At 43.2% G+C, this 21,024-nt stretch overlaps 1 protein-coding gene across 3 annotated transcripts in view; it reads right to left on the minus strand.

The window, feature by feature from the left end:
- ANKRD12 (ankyrin repeat domain 12) overlaps positions 1-21,024 on the minus strand; it is a 135,948-nt gene that overhangs the window by 19,682 nt on the left and 95,242 nt on the right. For all 3 annotated transcript variants that reach the window (XM_054985592.1, XM_054985591.1, XM_054985593.1), the window contains 2 exons: positions 17,342-17,440; positions 7,134-7,277 (listed from right to left, as the gene is read on the minus strand). In XM_054985592.1, coding sequence (XP_054841567.1) covers positions 7,134-7,277; positions 17,342-17,440 — 243 coding nt within the window. The remainder of the gene's footprint in view (positions 1-7,133; positions 7,278-17,341; positions 17,441-21,024) is intronic.

The following is a 21,024-nucleotide window of genomic DNA, read 5'->3' on the forward strand; positions in this document are numbered from 1 at the left end:
AAGTTCATACGAGCAGTGAAATAAATTTATAGGGACCAGAGTGCAGCAATTGTGGTGAATGATGATGTGACTAAAAAATTAACAATAGGTAAAGGTACAAGACAGGGTTGCCCTTTGTCACCATTGTTGTTTATTTTGGTTTTGGAAATATTGATGATCCAGATACGGGAAGATGATGCAATCCGAGGAATAAAAATAAAAGAGTTTTCCTACAAGGTCAGAGCATTTGCGGATGATATAACGTTAATTGTGGACGACCCAATTGAGAACATGCCAAAGGTAATGGAGAAAATAAAGGAATTTGGAGATTTGGCAGGATTTTATGTAAATAAAAGGAAGTCAAAGATACTATGTAAGAATATGACTAAACAGAAACAACAAGAACTAATGGAAATAACGGACTGTGAAGTAACAAATAAGGTGAAATATCTTGGTAGTGAACTAACTGCGAAAAACATAGACTTATTTAAGAATAACTATGAGAAATTGTGGATACAAACAGAGCGAGACTTGATAAAATGGAATAAGTTGAATTTGTCATGGTTGGGAAGAATTGCAGCAGTAAAGATGAATGTATTGCCAAGAGTGATGTTCTTGTTACAAACAATTCCAATTATCCGAGACTCCAAAGAATTTGAAAAATGGCAAAGGAAAATATCGGACTTTGTGTGGGCAGGCAAGAAACCTCGTGTGAAAATGAAAGTACTGCAGGACGCTAAAGAGAGAGGTGGAATGCAGCTGCCCAATCTAAGACTATATCACGAAGCAGTATGTTTGGCATGGATAAAAGTATGGATGACGTTGAAAAACCGCAAGTTATTGGCTTTGGAGGGATACAAAAAAACATTTGGATGGCATGCATATTTGTGGTACGATAAAGTAAAAGCAGACTCTATGTTTATACACCACTATATCCGGAGAAGCCTCTTCACAATTTGGAAGAAGTATAAAAATTACCTACAAGATGGAATTCCTTCTTGGATGGTTCCGTACGAAGTAATAGATCCGAGAGCTGTTGATAATGAGCAGCAATGTTTAACCTACAAGGAGATAACTCGAGTAGAATTTTCAAAATTGAGAATAAAAACGGAAGAAGAACTGTCTCCATGTTATGGATGGTTTCAATATAGACAGATCAGAGATCTTTACAATTCGGACTGTTTGAAAGGAGGAATAAGAATGGAGAATTCAGAATTAGAAGATGTAATTTTTCAAGAAGGTAAAAAGGAAATTTCAAGGATTTATAAAGTACTTTTAAAATGGTTTACAGAGGATGAGACAGTAAAAGTCCAGATGGTGAAGTGGGCTATAAATTTTCACAAAGAAATAACGATGGAGGCGTGGGAATACCTGTGGAAAACGACTTTGAAGACTACAACATGTACATGTATTAAAGAGAATGTCTACAAAATGATTTATCGTTGGTATTTGACACCAAAGAAAATTGCGCTAGGAAATATTAATATGTCGAATAAATGCTGGAAATGTAAAAAACATGAAGGATCATTATACCACATGTGGTGGACTTGTGAGGTAGCGAAGCAATACTGGGGAGATATAATTGAAGTAATTAATGAGGTTTTGCAAACCCAAATAAATAAGAACCCAGAATTGCTGCTACTGAACTTGGGAATGGAAGATGTTCCAATGCAGTATAGAACATTGTTATTTTACATGATTACAGCAGCAAGACTTTTATATGCGCAGAAATGGAAAGTACAAGAAATACCAACTACAGAAGATTGGATCTATAAATTGCTGTACATGGCTGAGATGGACAAAATGACAAGAAAACTTAAAGATCTTGATCCAGGACAATTTAATGCAGATTGGGAGAAATTGAAACAATATCTAGAAAAAAAATGGGACGTGAAAGGGGAACTGTGGCAGTTCGAGAATTATTGAAATGTAATAGAAGAAGAAGAGAGAAGTGACTTTACCGGGAAAGGGGGAATATAATTATAGAAATCTAAGCTACCATTGGGGTTATGATAAAAGTAAAAATTATAGAGTATTAAATAATAGATGTTTTACTATGGATATATAAGATATATAAGATTAAGCTAGCTAGATATTATGTACAATATATAGTTTAAGCAAAGAGAATATAATAGATATTTGAGTATAACAGTTGCCTTATAGACTTAAAATAAGCTCAGAACAAGAAAAAGTAAAAGATGGGTGTGTAATAGAATATTAGAATTTAAGTTAATATTAGAATCAGGAGGATTGTGGAAAGTAAAGAGTTTAGATAATCGGAAAGTAAAATGGATGTAATGTTATATTTTTAATATCTTGATTGCTAATATATATGATTATGCTAGCATTATTTTAGGTAGAATATATGGTTTACCTGAGGTATTTAAAGGGAAACTTGTACCATAGAGATATAGAGATATTTTTAGTAGAGATTTAATAAGTTTCGAGAAAAGAGTATTAAGTGTGTGTTTAACAGGGTATATGAGATATTAAGTAATTAAGTAATAAAATAGACTAAGGGTTGGAAAACTGTTGGAAGGCAACTAAAAAGGGGGGAGGAAAGGGAGGGGGTTAGAAATAGACTTACAAGGAGGTAATGAATGTGCTGAATGATATTAGAATCTAATCCAATAAAATTTTTTTTTAAAAAAATATAACTAAATAGATTCTCACAAGACTTGCGCGCCAAAACCTTAAGTGTCATTTGGAGCGTGGGAAAATCAACTATAACAGAGAGTGCTTGATTTGAATTGTCACTTCTGCCAAACTCCGTGATGGAGTACAGACCTGAACTGCATAGATTCTAATAAAGCTACTTTTGCTGGAACTAACGTGTGTTCACTGTGGATGGGCTTGAGGGGTCTACCTGCCAGGGACTGACACTCCCTCACCATCTATTATGTGTAACTGCTAATTCTGTTGATTTATGATAGGATTCATATTTGACTCTTTGCATTGTACCTTACTTTGGGAATTTACGCTTGAAAGATTCATGGTGAAATTCACAACAAGCTTCTCTACCCTCCATTAAGAAGAAGTCACAGCGTGATTTTTCCTCCACATATCTGAACAGGTGACCTCTTATGCTACCACAGCTAAGTTTACATTGGAACCCTTTTCATTAGATTCCGATAGGTCTATTAGCTCATTTCAATCCATTCATTGAAATGGATTGGTTAATGTATTCAAGAACTCCAAAAGGTTTGTGAGGCAGGACTTTATTTTGCAAAAGCTATGCTGAATATTCCTCAACAAGACAGTTCTTCCAGATGCTTACAATTCCCCATGAATCCTTTTAAAAGAGTTATGTTGGCTTTCTTTCAATACTCAGGTAATAACATCTATTTTAGTGAAAGTTGCAGATTTTTGTTAGAAAACCAACAATACTACGGTTTAACACCTTAAGAATTCTTTGATGTATGTTAGTTGGTTAGTCACCAGTCCAGACCTGGTGACTAGCCAATTAGATCTAGATCATTTATTTAATTATTTAATGCAGTTAAAGTATTATTTAAGGCAGTTCAGTTCCCTAGATCATTCATTCATTTATTTAGACCCAGATTATTTATTTAATTATCTACTCTTCATTTAGGACACCTTAAAATCAATTATATGTACATTAAAGATATAATAACAATACCAATACCAAAAGAAACACACATTATAGTTAATTACTAAAAGTTCTGTGAAACTACACAGTTAGGCATGCACTAAAAAACATTAATGAGATAAGAGCTTTTTTTACCTTCTCCAGTTGCCATTCTACAAAGAGGGGGCCACAACAGAGAAACCACAAACCTTAATTATAACTATACAATTAAGCTGAATAAAGGGAACTAGCACTCTTGAGCGATCTAAATTGGCCCATGAGGAGAGACAAAAAGAGAGGCCTGTAAGTTCAAGGCCATAAAAGGATTTATAGGAAGAATCAGCAATGTGAATTGAAACTTGGAGCATACTGGAAACTAGTGTAATTATTTTACTAGCAGCTCAATATGTATAACATTGCTCAATCCCAGCCAACAGGCAGACAGCTGCATCTTGCACCAATTGGAGCTTTAAAATTGATCTATAAGGCAGGTCCACAGATCACATTGCAGTAAACATTGCATTTGGCATTTGGTGGTTGAGGCGGGCGGGCCATCTAAGGTACTGTATCGGCCTCTTGCCATGCAGGGGAGGAGTAAATCCCCCCCAGGGTTCTGTAACCATCTAAGACTGGCCACCCTGCCCCACGGGTCATTTAGTCTGACAGGATGGGGCAGAATGTGCATGGCTGTTTTATAATCTAGGCATTACTAATGTTATATTGCTGTAATTTTACTCTATTTATTGTATATTTCAAAATGTTGTGATCTGCTCTGTGCCCATTTGTGGGGAGAGCAGAATAGAAATAAAATTAAATAATAAATAAATAAACCAACCAACCTGGAAGTTTCAGTGGTATGAATCTGTGTGGAAAGATCAGCTGAGTCTAAGAGAACACAGCCTATGAGCCAAATGCAGATGAAAGATACTCATAGACAGTACTAACTAGCTTCTCCATTAACAAAGTAGGATCTAAACACACTCCTAAGCTCTTAACATGAGTGGAGAGAATCAACCATATTCCATTCAAAAACAAATGCAGTTCAATTCCATCTAGATTATCAGTACTGCCAACAAGAATCACTTGTTCTGCCTCAATTTAATTTCAGCTTGTTCTTCCTGATCCACAGTTACTGCATTCAAGCACACATTGAGGTCAAAGATGTCTGTTTCTGGATGCTTAGTTAATGATAAGTAAAGCTGAGTTCATCAGCTATCCCTAAAGGTTCAAAAACATTTAATTAACTTCACCTAGACATTCAGCATTGGAATTAAAATAAAATCCTTGAGGAACAGAACAAAGTTTGTTTCAGTGAAATGACTCTGACTCCCCAGTGAAAACTCTCTGCATCCAGTTAGTAAAACCAAATCTGAACTCATCTGTAGGCCATTCCATAAATGCCTATCAAATGCTCTAGAATAGACTGAATGGTCAATCGTAGCAAAGGCAAGAACAAATCTATCAAGTAGAGAAGAATTTCTTTTGTCCTTCTGCAGATGCAGATTTCCATTAGCACAATTAAAACTATCTCTGCCCAATAAGCAGGTCTGAAGACAGACTGAAAGGGATTAAGGAGAGATGTATCATTCATAAATAGCTGAGAATCCTCTACAAGTGTCTGCTTGATCATCTTGTTCAACAATGGGAAACTAATGATAGACTACTCGACCAAGACTTCTTTCACCAAGGAACTTTTTTTCTGTAAAGCCTTAACTACTACTTCTTTTAAAGCCTGGAGTAATTTCCCTTCAAGCAATGGAATGTCAATAACCCTGCTGAACAAGGGCCTCATATATTTAATATAATTAAGCAGCTGCAATGAGTAAGGGTTTTATTTACAAGTGGTAGCCTTCATAAACTCAAGGAACCTGTCCACAACAGTCAAGGTGAGAAATCCAAAATTATCTATGCTACTGCAACAAGCAAGTGCCATTCTAGTTTCTCAAATTCCCCCAAGTATTCTAGAATCTCATGGGATTCATAAATCCAGAGGAGTTAGCCATGTTAGTCTGTAGTAGCAAAATCGAAGAGTCCAGTAGCACCTTTAAGACTAACCATTTTTACTGTAGCATAAGCTTTTGAGAATCACAGTTCTCTTCGTCAGATGGGCTTCATAAGTCTCACAGGGTGCATCATCATAAATAATTAACCATCTTTCAAAGGAAGAAAGATGCATTATTGTAAGACTTGAGTAGATTATGGTCTGACTATATAACAGCTTTAATTCAATTCCACTAACCAGACTATCAGTTTTCAGTTTGGCGCAGAAAAGTAAATGAGAACCTGCCCCAATACAATGTGTATTACGATATGTAAGTGGGACCATTCTTTGGTTGCAATGGAAGTCATGAAGTCATGATCCAAGAAGACCCCCATGCATGGAAGTTGAAATCTCTCAGAATTATAAATCAAGGAGTTTCTAATACCAGGTCCAAGATTACCTCTGTCAGTTTAACAAGTGAGCTGGTTTGTGTGAGAGATTTTTCAGGCAGGCAATTATTAAAATGTGCTGTTCTGGGATTTTTGGGGAGAGAGTATTTTCTTGGCTTTGGGAGGGTATTGTAAACTATTTTGAGTTGACACAGAAAGGATTAAAGTTGGGTCCTTGCCTTGGGATCCCTATTTTTGGGTTGAAAGGCAGCACAAAAATATTTTAAATAAATACATAAATAAATAAAATACCGATTAAACAAACACTTAGGATTACAAGGAACAGTGGATTTGGGCACATGCTTCCCATATCCCAATTCTTCCCCTCAATTTGGTACACATTACTCATGCTTTAGAGGGGGAGGACTGGATGGAGCTATGAGGGTCAGGCACACAGATCTTCTACTCCCCTGTTGTACTGCCAATGTACTTGTGCATGTGCTCACGTACACGCCTACAGTAAAGCACATACTGAGCTCATTTCAAGAAATCTTCCATGAATAGATTCTGTGAATGTCGTGAACTTTATTGGGTTCTTTTGGGGATTTGCTGCTTAATAATTCTTTAAAGAAAAAGAACATAGGTTATTTATTTATTTATTTATTCAATTTATATACCGCCCATCCCCAGGGGCTCTGGGCAGTGAACAGTTAAAATTGATAAAAACAAAAACTCAAATCAATATACAAATAATAAAACAAATTAACAAGGTGCAGTGGTGGGGAGAACTTTCCCCACCCCAAAGGTGGGAGGCCGACATGGCACCGCCCCCTTCAATCACCAAACGCCTGGTGGAACAGCTCTGTCTTACAGGCCCAGCGGAACAATAATATGTCCCGCTGGGCCCGGGTTTCCATTGACAGAGCGTTCCACCAGGCTGGGGCCAGGACTGAAAAGGCCCTGGCCCTGGTTGAAGCGAGGCGGGCTTCCTTAGGGCCGGGGACCACAAGTAAATATTTATATAAACAGAGAGGTGCCAATTCCAAATAAATAGGTACAAGTGTTAATTTGATATCTATCCAATGCTTTCAGAGAATGAATTGAAGAAGAGTGACTTACAGATCAGTTGGAAACAGGTCTACACAGAATCCTACTCAGATTTATTCAGTCGGGCTCACTTCTAGCCCTTTCCTACCTGGGTGTCCATGGGCACATTGTACACTTCAGCATCCAGCAGTACTGTGCATGCGCTAAATGGCAAAGTCTGATTAGCTAAAGTTCTTGCGGCTCGATAATGGACACGCAGAACTTCTTGCTCATTGGAAACAATAAGCTTTTCCTAGGTAAACAAAAAAATAACAGGTAGACTTAAATATTATCTAATTAACACAACCATTTGCTCACACAACCTTTCCTCTCTGAAGTACATTGTCTGATTTTGAAGTAACCTCTCTCTATAAATTGGTAACAAGCATAGCACAATTCAAGAATTTCTATACAGAAAATTATGTGAGATTTTGCTTCAGAAACTAACATTTGCAAAGATTCTCTATAATAGTGACTAAATTTCTTGAATTAAAAATAAGGATATTTAGCATTTTTAAGTAATGAATGTTTCACATATTTTATAACAATCTTAAATATTAATTTGCATAATAGATATAATTTTGGAAATTTACTTTTTAAAAAAGCGTCTCAATATTTTTACTAAATTCCTTTATAGATTTTCATGACATGGTAAACCAGATACAAAGAATTAAAAAAATGTGTTTACTAATGTCAGGAAGTTCAATGTAAATGCTCTGCTAATACAAATAATAGGGAATTAAAATGGGATTTTTACAATTGACTCATTTTAGGATTAAAATTACATCAGAAATCACTGTAATATCAACCATTTGGAATTCTGGATTTACTTTTAAGACTACCTAGTCCTCAACATCTACAGCAGCTAACAAAAAGAAACCCTAAATACCATGCCTTACATTGATAGATGTTATGTTTCCCAGAGCTTCTTTACTGCTGTACCATTATGTCATTGACACCAAGAAAAGCAAATAAGGCACAAGATAGAACAATTTAAATAACAAAAAGCACAAAAAATCAGAATACATCAATTCTTGCTTGTATTAACAGCAGAGTAAAACAGAGTTGCGCTTACCGTAACTACTGTTCATTGACGTAGGGTTGTGTGTCTGCACAGAAGATGTCAATGAACAGTAGTTACGGTAAGCGCAACTCTGTTTTCACTGTCCGTCTTCTGTGCAGCCCCACATGGGAGACTCACAAGCCACTTACCCAGGAGGCGGGCATGTGTTCTCATTGAAAAAGAGACTGAAGTATTGCTTGACCAACAGCAGCCTCTTTCCTTTCCCACACATCTAGTGCATAATGTTTAACAAACGTGTCGGAAGACGACCACGTTGCAGCCCTGCAGATGTCTAGCAAAGGCACTCCCCTAAGGAAGGCCGCAGAAGAAGCTTGCGCCCTAGTGGAATGAGCTTTCACTTCCAAAGGACAAGGTAACTTAGCATGTAAGTAGCAAGCCTTAACAGTCTGAGTAACCCAGCGAGAGATTGACTGAGCTGTAGCAGCTTTTCCCTTCCTGGGCCCATAGTAGCAAACGAATAGTTGTTTGGCACATCTAAACTGTGAGGTACGTTGAAGGTAAAATAAAATAGCCCTTCTCACATCCAAGGAATGTAGGCCCTTTCAGAATTATTAGTAGGGTCAGGAAAGAATATAGGCAGGACAATGTCTTGCGAGGTATGAAACTGAGTAGAGACTTTGGGGCTAAAATGAAGGTCAGGTCTCAGAACTACTTTATTTTGATGGCCCTTCAAAAAGGGAGGATCCGATCTTAAAGCTGCCAACTCGCTAACTCTGTGGGCAGATGTAATGGCGATCAAGAAAGCCACTTTCCAGAACAACCATTTTAATTCACAAGTAGCCAGCGGTTCGAAGGGCGATTTCATAAGCCCTGCCAATACTACTTGCAGTGACCATTGGGGAACAATTTCCTTGACCTGTGGAAACATGTTATACAACCCTTTTAAAAAAGACTTCGACAAACTGTGGGAGAAAACCGTTTTCCCATCTATCTTAGGGTGGAAGGCTGAAATAGCCACCAAATAAACTTTAATAGAGGAATTAGAGAGTCCCCCATCCTTTAGAGACAGAAGGAACTCAAAAACAGATGACAGATGGCAATCTCAAACATTCAGCCCTCTGTTATTAGCCCAGGCTTCAAAACTCTTCCATTTAGCAGAGTACGATCTGTGAGTAGTGTCCCTACGTGCATTCAGCAAAATCTCAGCTACTCTGTCAGACATCCCTTCCGACCCATAATGTGCCAAGCAGTGAGGCTCAGTTTGGGTAGGTCGTGATACCAAATCCCTTTGTCGGACAGAAGGTCCGGGTTCAGAGGGAACCGATAATATAACCCCTGTGAAAGCTGCATGACATGTTGGAACCAAGCTTGTCTGGGCCAAAAGGGTGTCACTAGAATCATGTGAGGCCCATCCTTCTGAATTTTGCTGATGATTCGAGACAACAGCGGGAACGGAGGGAAGGCATAAAACAGGTGCCCTGTCCAGTGTATCTGGAACACGTCCCCGAGGGAGTGGTGACCTAGACCTCCCCTGGAGCAAAATCGTGGGGCCTTCTTGTTGTCCTCCGATGCAAAGAGGTCTATGTCTGGGAACCCCCAGTCCAAAAAGATGGCGTTCGGGTAGCCGTCTGCTATGGTCCATTCGTAGCTGTCGGATCGCATACGACTTGGTTTGTCCGCGATGACATTGGTGGTGCCAGGAATATGGACCGCATGAATGAACACACCTCTGTCCATGGCCCATTCCCAAATCCGAACGGCCTCGTCGCAGAGGGCCTTGTAGGTAGTGCCCCCTTGCTTGTTCAGGTAGAACATCGTGGTGCAATTGTCCGTGAGTACCTGAACGGATTTCTGCTGCAGCATGTCTGCGATTTGCGATAAGGGCATAACGGACCGCTCTCAATTCTAGCAGGTTAATGTGATCTTCCCTTTCCTGCTCTGACCAAACCCCATGTGCCCTAAGGGCTCCACACTGGGCTCCCCATCCTATCATGGAGGCATCAGTCGAGATTGTGATCTCGGTTTGGATGGAACCAAATGCAACACCCCCAAGGAGATTAGTCTCATTAAGCCACCATCGTAAGGTACGGATAATCCCTCTAGGGATGGAGTACCGCTTGTTCTGGGATTCGTGTTCAAAATCATGAACAGACAGGAACCATAGCTGGAGAGGTAGCATGTGCAACCGGGCCATAGGGGTAACTGCCGTAGAAGAGGCCATAAGGCCCAGCAGCCGCTGGATAGCCATTACCGAATGGAACCTACATCTCGAAAAGAGATTTACCATCCTGCCAATCTTTAGAGGACGTTCCCTGGGCAGAAAACCTCTATTTACATTGCCATCCAGTTCCATACCGATAAAAAGTATTCTCCTGGATGGGGTAAGGTTAGATTTTTTGAGGTTAACCAAAAGTCCCAACCTGGAGCAGGTGAGCATCACCTTATTAATTTGGGCCAGGAGTGCATCAGCAGAGGGTGCTGCCAAAAGCCAATCATCAAGATAGGGATAGATGGTACAACCCTGTTCCCTCAAGTATGCCACTACAACAGCCATACATTTAGAAAAAACCCGGGGGGCTGTTGATAATCCAAAAGGAATTACCTGATAATGGTAGGTCTTACTGTTACAAAGGAACCTGAGGTATTTCCTATGACTAGGGAGGATGGCAATGTGGAAGTATGCGTCCCTGAGATCCAGGACGGCGAACCACATGTCCTCAGGCATTAACTGGAGGACTGTATTTAAGGTAAGCATTCTGAACCGCTTAACGAGAACGAATTTATTCAATTCTCTCAGGTCTAAGATGGGTTGTACACCTCCATCCTTCTTGTCTACAAGGAACATCCTAGAGTAAAAACCCAAGAGGGGGTCCTGGGGGAGTACTTCATGTACGGCTCCCTTCTCCAGCAGTGCTACAACCTCAGCCTGTAACCTATCAGAAGAGGATTGTGCTGAGTGATCAGGAAGAGACAACACTGGGTAAACATCAAACTGAATTTTATATCCAACTGTAACAATGTTAAGAACCCAACTATCAGAGGTAATCTCTGCCCATGCTGAGGCAAACTGAGCCAATCTGTTACCGAACACGACAGATTGTTCAAATTCTAGTCAGAACTGCTTTGGTTGAGTTGCTGACTCTTTAGCATTGTGGGCTTGTTGACCGCGACGTGGGCGGTAGCTAGGCCTCCGGTGCTGGAAGGAGCTTGCAGGCGGCTGGAACTGCCTGTAGGACCCATAGCGTAGATACGGTTGATATCTCTGCTGTCGACCACGATAGCCCTGCGAGGAACGATACTGGAATCGATTCTCGGTGAATGGCCTGGTTGGGAGAATACCGTAGGAACGGGCTGTCAGCCGATCTTTAAGTTTCTGCGACAGAGATTCATCCGTTTTTGACGAAAACAGAGACTGACCCTCAAAGGGCAGATTTTCCACTTTGTTTCGTGTCTCGACAGGCAGTGCAATTGTGCGGAGCCACCAGTGTCTGCGGAGCACGATGGATGATGCTAATGTTCTCGCAGAGGTGCCAACTGTGTCGCGGACAGCATTTATCTGTTGTCGTGACAATCGTAGGGCCTCATCAAGCACTACCTTCGCCAACACTCTCTGGTCTGCTGGAAGCTTTTCCATGAAGACTGCCATGCGATTCCAGAGGAAAATTTGATAGGTACCCATGATGGCCGAGTAATTAGAGATCTTGAGTGTTAGGGCAGCAGAAGAATATAATTTCTTGCCCAAAGAATTGAGCTTTCTGCTCTCTTTGTCGATGGGCGTTGACGGGTCTGCATCTCCTCAGTAATGAGGGACGAAAGCAGTGGATGCGCAAAGAGATACGTACAGACGTCATCTCTCGTCTTATACAGAGCTTCCAGCTTACGAGACGTTGGGTAAACTGAGGCTGGCTTCTCACAGATCGTGTTGATGATTTCTACCAAATCTTCAGTAAACGGGAATGCAATGGTTGGAGGATTCCCAGACTGGACATACTGCAGGATCTTATCCTTTGGTTTCGGATCCACTGCCGAGATCTCAATGTCCAAAGAACGGGCCATTCGGATCATCTGCTCAGTATAGAGCCGGTAGTCTTCCGTAAATGAAATACGACCTGTCCCAATAATGATGTCATCAGGTGACGGGTCAGACGGAGGGCTAGGGCTTGGGCCTTGGTAAGGCTCAGGCTGTCAGTAGGGCGAAGCACGCCCGGGAGAACCATAGTGGGAGAACTCACTCCGAGTGTCACCCCAATATTCTCTGTCAAAAGATGGAGAATAGGATCTGTGAGACCTTGCATAGAGGGAGCCCTCCCTGTCATATCCGCTCCTAGACAAGTGATAAGGCAGGTTCTCTCTGCCAGTGTAGTCGCCAGTAGACCACTTCTGGGTCACGCGAGGTGGGGCGTCGGGCAGGTCACCGTCATCATCAGAGGATCGGTACGACGGAGGTGACAGGTGCGGCGAAGGGGTCACGGGCCTCTCCCAGAGCACCTCATCAGTTTGGACAGAAGTCGATTGCCTGTGCTTTGACTTCTCTTTAGCCTTCTTCTTGCCTTTGGAGGCTAAGCCCGGTTCGGCGCTTTGACTCCTTTCCATCGGATCCGGCGGTGTCAAAATAGGCAACGGATCCGAAGCCTTCGGTTCCGACCTGTTACTAGGCTTCGGAATGAGGCTGAGGCGAATCGGCTCCGCATGCTTCGGAACCGATGATGTTGCTTCCGCTGGCGTCGGATCCGACTGTTCAGGAGCCGATCTGGCCGGGATGTTCGGATCCAATGAAGTTCTCTGCACCTTCGGAGCTGGTGTGGAGGGCAGTTCCGACCTCGTCGGGGACTTGGAGCGGTGTCGCCGCTTCCGAGCTGGATCCGACTTCGGGGTTTGATGTTTACGATCCGATGCGGAGCTCGAAGCGTCCTTCGGATCCGAGGCCGGAGTCGGGGCTGGTCGGATCCAATCTGGCGAGCGGGAACGAGAGGTGGAAGCGGAGCCACGAACGGATTGTCCGACCACCGAAGGGGTTTTGGCCGTCCCACTAACTGGTGGTGGTCCCCCAGGGGTATCAGGGGCTCCCGATGCCCGCATAGCCCTCCTCCAAAGCAAGGCATTCAACCTGTTCACCCTCTCAGCCCTGGCCTTAGGCGTGAACCGTTGACAATGCTCGCATCTCTCAATGATGTGTCCTTCATCCAAGCACTCGAGACAAACGGAATGGCCATCCGTTCTTGTTCTTTTTCGTTGAACAGGTCGAACAACGCTTAAACAGCGACTTCTCAGACATACTCTGACAGAAAAAACTGAACGATCTCACTCTCAAAATGGCGTTTCTTCTCACAGCGGACAGCTAGATCTTCACCGGTCGGCGGCAAAGAAGAAACTGACGGGAAGGGGGCGACGTCGCCCAATGTCGCTCGGGCGGGAAAAGCCGCGCATGCGCATTGGTGCGTACGTGCACCCCCTAGTGGACGTTGGCTAGAAAAGAAAAATCTGGTCGGCAGGCCTGCGCAGGCGCAGTCCCATGTGTGTCTGCACAGAAGACGGACAGTGAACATAAACTTCAAACAGTAGTCATTCTAAATAACACTATAAACCATTCATTAATTTGATTCTGCTGTAAAGGTTCAAAATTGATTAAATATAAACTTTAAAGTAGACAATTGTTTTTCATTATTTTTTTCCACAACATATCCTTTAAATGTTTTGTGGATTTTTGCTCACTTAAGTTTACTTGTCTGGTTTGTACACTGTTATGGCTCACATGGTTGGTAATTAGGCACTTGCAATTTTTATGTTTTAGGTTCTTTAATTTCTTATTAAAAAGCAATATTAATGCCACCATGTTGGCAAATGAGGAACTGTCCAATTTTGTATTTCCTTATTGTTTCAATACATAACTGTAATTTCTTTTCTCATCCTTTCCTCCTCTTTAAAATGATAAACCTTTTAGAAGTAACCTCAATCTATATATATAAAGACAAGTGTCCTCACTGACTCATCAACGGCCAGCCCAAACCCCTGGACCTAGAAGCGTGAAATTTGGGGAGGACGTTCCTTTTGTGGTGTAGAGCAGGGGTCACCAACCCCCGGGCCGCAGACCGGTACTGGTCCGTGGCCTGTTAGCAACCAGGCCGCACAGGAGGTGAGTGGCAGGCGTGCACATAGCCGGCTCCAGGGAACAGGCAAGGTAGGTGGTCGCCGTCTTGGGAGGGGCGGCTGCGCCTCGCCTGCACCTGTCCAGCCCTGCACTTTTTGTTATAAATATCACCTCGCCTGGCCAGCTGACTCCCATCATGTCTCTGGGTCTCTCCTCTCACTCCCAGCTGGCACACGCACAGTTGCTGTCTCGTGCTGTGGTCGGTGTGGCTGCACTTGCTGGAGCTGCTGCTGCTGCCCTGCCCTCATGCCTTCGTGTGCCGGGACACTGCCGGGCAGCCAGCCGCCCTGAGCGCCGCCTGCTCCAGTCTGCCTCTGCCTTCTCAGGTCACCACTGGGTTGGCTGGACAGCCAGCCGCCCTGAGCATCGCCTGCCATCCATCCCAGTCTGCCTCTGCCTGCCTCTTCCTCTCCTCCAGTGGTGTGGCCGCTGCTGGAGAATGGAGAAGCGCCACTGGCCTCCTGCCCGCACAGTTGCGCTAAAAATATAGACTGTGTGGTGATGCAGCTGCTGGGCAGCTGTGTGCTGTAGCTGCTGGCTGGCTGCTGCTGCCCTCTCCAATGACTGGTCTATGAGTACCGGCCTTATACTGTGTCTGCCGCTGCCTGCCGCCTCCTATCACCCCCAGCTGGGACCGTCTAGTTTCAGGAAAACAAGCTCAGGGCTCCCATTGATTCTGTATTGTGGTGAGTTCTATAATTATTTCATTATATAATGTAATAATAGAAATAAAGTGCACAATTGTATCATCTTGAAACCATCCCCCGCCCCGCCCCCAGTCGGTGGAAAAACTGTCTTCCACAAAACTGGTCCCTGGTGCCAAAAAGGTTGGGGATCGCTGGTGTAGAGGCTCACTAAGAAGAGATTTTTAAAAAATCGCCCCCTAAGGGGGTATGTGTTTTCCCATAGGGATACAGCTTCCCTATGTGGTTGGCAGGGTCCTCCCCCCCGCCCGCCAACTGCCACTCTTCCCTGAGGTCATCTGCATATGTGTCCTTGATTGGTCATCTCTCCAACATTCTAAAGAGTATATACTTGCTATTGGGAGCCACTGAATGTGTCCTGAAGTGAAAATACACCTCCCAGTCTAGGGTTGCCAACCTCCCTGTGGGGCCTGGCTTTCCTGTGTGGCTGGCAGGCTGATGGGTCAGCTGTGGAACTCTGTGTTCTGAGGTAAAAATCAGGCAAAGGAAACTGCAGACAGTTGAAGAAAGACAGTACAAGACTCCTGAATAGGGATTTTATATAAAAGTCAGTATGGCAGCTGAGTTTTTAAATGTTCATGGTGAGATGGTACACAACCTTTCTAGGGGCCATTTCAATGCAAACCTCTCACATGAACCTGCCGAAGTGCCCACCACAGCACCCCTCAGTCCAACTCCATCTCACACCTCTTGCAGCCATCACCTCTTACTGCTGCCAAGAAGCCTTCTGGCAGATGTCTTGCAAGATACTCCGATGCTAGAAAGAGTAAGCAATTTAGAGAGGCAGCAAGGAAATATGCATGTCCTGCTCCTGCAGTGCACCAAGCAGCAGTGGTCAAGTACCAGCAAGATCACCCCAAGGTGCACAGAGTGGCAGTCTCTCTATGAGCAAAGCAATCCTGGAATAGAGAGTTGCTCACTTCCATGGAAGATGAGCTCACTCAGGCAAGGCATATGATCCTTCACTACCTTCAAGCTACCTCTTAACCTCATCCATGCAGAAACACCCCTGTTCAGCATCTCAAAACAAAGCAACATGGCCCAAGTGCTGTGGAACTGTAAGCTCATTGTTTGGGATGAGAGCACCATGGTGCTTAAGGGGTGTTTTGAGGCACTGAGCATAATCCTCAAAGATGTCAGGGGTAACAAGAGAGTGATGGGGGGGGGGGAGTCACCGTGCTGCTGGCTGGAGACTTCCAGCAGACTCTGCCAGTAGTCCCAAGGGGAACTCAAGCTGACAAGGTTACCGTGTGTGTCAAGGCGTTGTATCTGTGGCCCCTCATCAGGAAACTCTCACTAAGAAAGAACATGAGGGTCGACTTGAGCGGTGAGGTGTCTGCTGGGGAATTCTCTGAACTCTTACTAAAAATAGGGGATGGAGAGTATCCCAAGTCCAAAGGAAAGGTGACCATCCCTGCAGGCCTGGGCACAGTAGTGACGACTCTAGCAGACCTAACAGCCACGATATACCTTGATACCGTCACTATCATGGAGAAGTCCATGGATTGGCTGTGCAAGCGTCCCATTCTGACCCCCCAGATCGACAAGGCTACCATCATTAATGAAACACAACTTAACTCACTCAAAATGGAGTACAGATCTGTGGACTCAGTGGTGCAAATGGATGATGTGGTCCACTATCCTGTGGAGTTCCTCAATATGTTCAACCCTCCTGGCTTCCCAGCCCACAAGCTTCTCCTCAAAGTAGGGGTTCCAGTGATGCTGCTCCAGAACATCAGCCCACCCAAACTCTGCAATGGCACCAGACTATGAGTGAAAGCCTCCACAGGAAAATCATCAAGGCCACATTGTTCACTGGCAGTTTTTTTTGGGGGGGGGGTCGGTGTTCATACCACACATACCATCAGAGAACCCCTTCAAATTCAAGAGACTGCAGTTCCCCCTCAAGGCCTGCTTTGCTATGACGATGAACAAGTCCCAGGGGCAGGCACTGAAGGCAACAGGAATTGACTTGCAGGAGGACTGCTTCTCACATGGGCAGTTCTACGTGGCCTGCTCCACAGTGAGCTCACCCAGCCGCCAGGTGATCCTAGCACCAGAGGGGAAAACCACCAATGACGTCTACAAAGAGGTCCTTCAGTAGGGAAAAAAAAGGTTGTACGTATTTTTCACTTTATTTATTGCACTACAATCTTTTCCTTTTAAAATCTCTTCAACAGATGTTACATTTTGAAATCCACTTCATCAGTTTTCGGCATCAACACGCTTCACTTTATTCAAACACCTTTGTGAAGTTTGGGTACAATGCTATTATACTACAAAATCAACTCCAAAAAAACCCCCACAAACCAAAAAATGTTACATACCCATTAGTATTACAACTGGAATTAAAGTAGTTAAATATCGTAGCGAAGCACGGGCATCAAGCTAACCTTACATAAAGACATCAATCTACATTCAAGATTTCATAGTAGCCTTACCCTTTCAATACTGTGTTGCAAACGAAGTTTCATCCTTACAACTTCCTGTTGTCGAAAGAGTTCTTTAAGTGGATCTGACAGTGAAGGAGGTGGTGTGATCTGTGGAAGAAATACCCATGAAACAATCATTTTTATCAGACAGACACTGCACATAGATATGAGCAAAAAAGAATTTAAAAAGTGCTTAAAAGAATGACTAACTCCACAATCTTGACACACTGGAATCATCCTCCCCTCCTCTGCAAATAGAAGTGCTGTTCTGCCTACACAAATGTTGTTGCATGAGTGGAACAGCATCTTTGGCTATAACCTAATGTATTTCAAAGTGATTTCTAACAGACCTTTTCATTAAAAAGTTTACATTTAGTCCAAATATGTACAACACATTGGGATTTCTTTTTAACACTTTTCGAATAGTGGCATTATTGAAGTTTTGTACTCAGCCAGAGAACTGTTTGGATGTTGTTTATGCACAGATGGTATAACTCAAATTCTGGATGGGTAATATTAAAAGCTCTAACATCAACATTACTATCATAGCTTATAAAACAACATAACAGAATACAAATTAGCTTTACCTTGTTAAACAAAAATAATATGAAGGAAATTAATATGCTGCCAAAGTTGTTAGTCAAAGCATAAAATGCTAATTTTCTATAAGGATAAGAACAACAACAATAACAACATTCAATTTATATACTGCCCTTCAGGACAACTTAACACCCACTCAGAGTGGTTTACAAAGTATGTTATTATTATTCCCATAACAATCACTCTGTGAGGTGGGTAGGGCTGAGAGAGCTCTGGAAGAGCTGCGACTGACCCAAGATCACATAGCTGGCTTCAGGGGAAGGAACAGGGAATCAAAGCCGGTTCTCCAGATTAGAGATTCATCGTTCTTACCCACTACACCAAACTGATTTTAAAATGTTAAACTCCTGTTAAGTCCTGGTGTAGTTCTTTAAAGTTATACAATCTTATTTAAGACCAATTCACAAACTCTGTACAGTGGACATATGACTATCATAAGGACACAGGGTCAGAGATTAGGGGTGTGTGGTTCGTGATTCTGATTCGAGATAAACACTCAAATCGGGCCCAATTTGGAAAGATTCAGGATTCCTGAATCGGCCCCATCATTTCTGGCCCGATTCGGAAATACCGAATCAAAGCTTTCCAAAGTGATTCGGATTGCTTTGGAAAGCTTCGGGTCAAGTGGGAGCAGCTTGCAGCACTTTTCTAGCAGTTTGCATTTGCAAACAGTCAGGAAAGTGCTGCCTGCTTTCAAACTTCCTACCCCGCTGCTTCCCCCCCCCTTTTTGAGGAGCAGGAGTGTTCTCTCCTCCCCGTCCCATGAGAGAAAAAAGCATTGAGGCAGGAAGTTTGAAAGCCATCCTTTTTTTGCCACTTGCAAGCAACATAGAAAGGGGCGCTTTCAAAGTCCATGCCGCTTGCTTCAGCTGACAGGTGGGGGAGCCCTCCTCACATCAGCTGAACCTAGCGGCGCAAAACTTAAAGCACCCCTTTTTGTACCACTTGCAAGTGACACGGAAAGAGGCGCTTTCAAACCCCGCGCAGCTTGTTTCAGCTGATAGGTGGGGGAGCCTTCTCCCCCACCCATCAGCTGAAGCAAGCAGCACAAGGTTTAAAATTTAAAGCCACTCTTTTTGTGCTGCTTGCAAGCAGGTCAAAAAGGGTGGCTTTTAAACATGTCACTGCTTTCTTCCCCGATTGGAGGACAAAAGCTATGGGGCAGCGGGGTGATAAGTGTGCTCCCAAATCTTTACAGAGCATACCAAAGCAATCTAAACACCCGAATCCTGAAGCAGCTTGCAGCTTCGGGATTCTGGTTATTACAGATTGTTACCTGAAGCAGGAAACCTGAATATTTTTCGGGTGAACATCCCTATCAGAGATGCATCTGGAAGTCCTTGCTGGGAGCTTAATTGTCAGATGTGCACAGGAAGAGGCTTCACCCTCTCCCAATCCTGCCAAATAGGCAAATACTGGCTCTCCTGGGCCATTTTCAGTCAGGGACAGTGGTGCAGGGGAGAGCTCCCAGGTGGAAACTCCCAGAACACATCTGTACAAAGATTTGTAAATTAGCCCCTAGAGATCTTCCCAGGATCAGGGATGAAACTTACATAAAGCCAGTGGAATAACACTCTAAATCTAGCCAATCTAAGTTAATGACAGCTCCAACAGAAAATTTACTAGTCCCCAAGCAAAGTTTTAAATCTCCAGATATGCTGGAGATACAATCAAATAAGCTAATTTGTTGATTACTCTAAAACAGACCAATTTTGATTCTTTTATTTAACTTGCTCTTTACATTCATTAACCTAATTTTAGAAAGATGGCATATACATCTGTAAAAAGCTAGAGGAATTATAAATATAGTGGGATAGCTAAATTTACCACAAGGATAATTCAGTATGATTTAGAATGCTTATATAAGTCACAGAAAATAATATTTGCATGATGTACTCTGAAAACCTTTCTTAAAGACATATGCAAAGACATGCTCACGCTCATATATCCAGAGCCACTCTCAACCCTTAAGTGTTTACAAATCTGTGCCTGACAGGATAAGTGGGAAATACATCATTTCATATGCACTGTATTCCCCTACTGCAACCTGGTGAATTATGCCTGATGGAGCACACGGAGTTTTGATCCATTTAAATGTTAGTGCATAATAACAGATAAAGTGGTGCACCTGAACTGAGAAGATCTAGGTTCAAAACTCTGTATCAGAGTGTATGCCAAAGGTCTCAGGGAAGGTTGAAGCGAGTATTGACCACAAATATCTCTGGAACTCCAAATATAACCTCTGCTATGTACCAAGTAAACTTATGTTTTTATCAAAGTTACAGCAGGTTTGATTATATTGACAGAGCTCAGTGTGTTTTGATTAAGACTCCAAGATCTTATTTCATCCCTTTGAAGGATTTGAAGGATTTATATACACATGTCAAGATTACAAGTGGGCACAAACAGGAAAAAAACCCGAACACAATGTTCGTTGTTTGTTGCCATCCACGAACAAGGAATCACGAACAACCATGAAATTGACCCTGTTCACGAACATGTTCACGGTTGGCTGTTCATGGGAGGGAGGGGGGAGACTTGGAAGGGAAGAAAGTTCCCTGCGCTGTTTGCAAATGGCATGGGGAACCTCCTTCCCTTCAAAGTCTCCCTCCTTCCAGCCAGCTGGAGGGAGGGGAGACTCTGAAGGGAAGAAGGTTCCCCATGCCATGTGGGGAATCTCCTTCCCTTCAAAGTCTCCCTCCTTCCAGCCGGCTGGAGGGAGGAGGGGAGACTTTGTCAGAAAACCCCTGACAAGCGGCTGAGTTGGGGGTGAAGTGCCCCTCTCCTTGCTGCTCTGCAGCAGCAGGGAGAAGGGCGTTTCACCCCGGCAGGCTGCACTTGTCAGGTTTCCCTGACAAGCAGCTGAGTGGGGGATTTAAATGTCCCTCTTCCTGCGCTGCACAGCAGCAGGGAGAGGGAAATTTAAACCCAGGCAGGCTGCAATCAGCCCTTGTCAGGGTTTTCCCTGACAAGTGACTGACTCAGGGGTAAAGTGCCCCTGGGCTTAGATTGGGGTTTCCAGGGCAACAGGAGTTCAGACAGAGTTCAGAAAGTCCGTGCCTACTGTTGCCAAGGGAATTGATTGAAAGGTG

Source organism: Eublepharis macularius, chromosome 7 (genome assembly GCF_028583425.1).
Source record: "Eublepharis macularius isolate TG4126 chromosome 7, MPM_Emac_v1.0, whole genome shotgun sequence".
Taxonomy (NCBI): domain Eukaryota; kingdom Metazoa; phylum Chordata; class Lepidosauria; order Squamata; family Eublepharidae; genus Eublepharis; species Eublepharis macularius.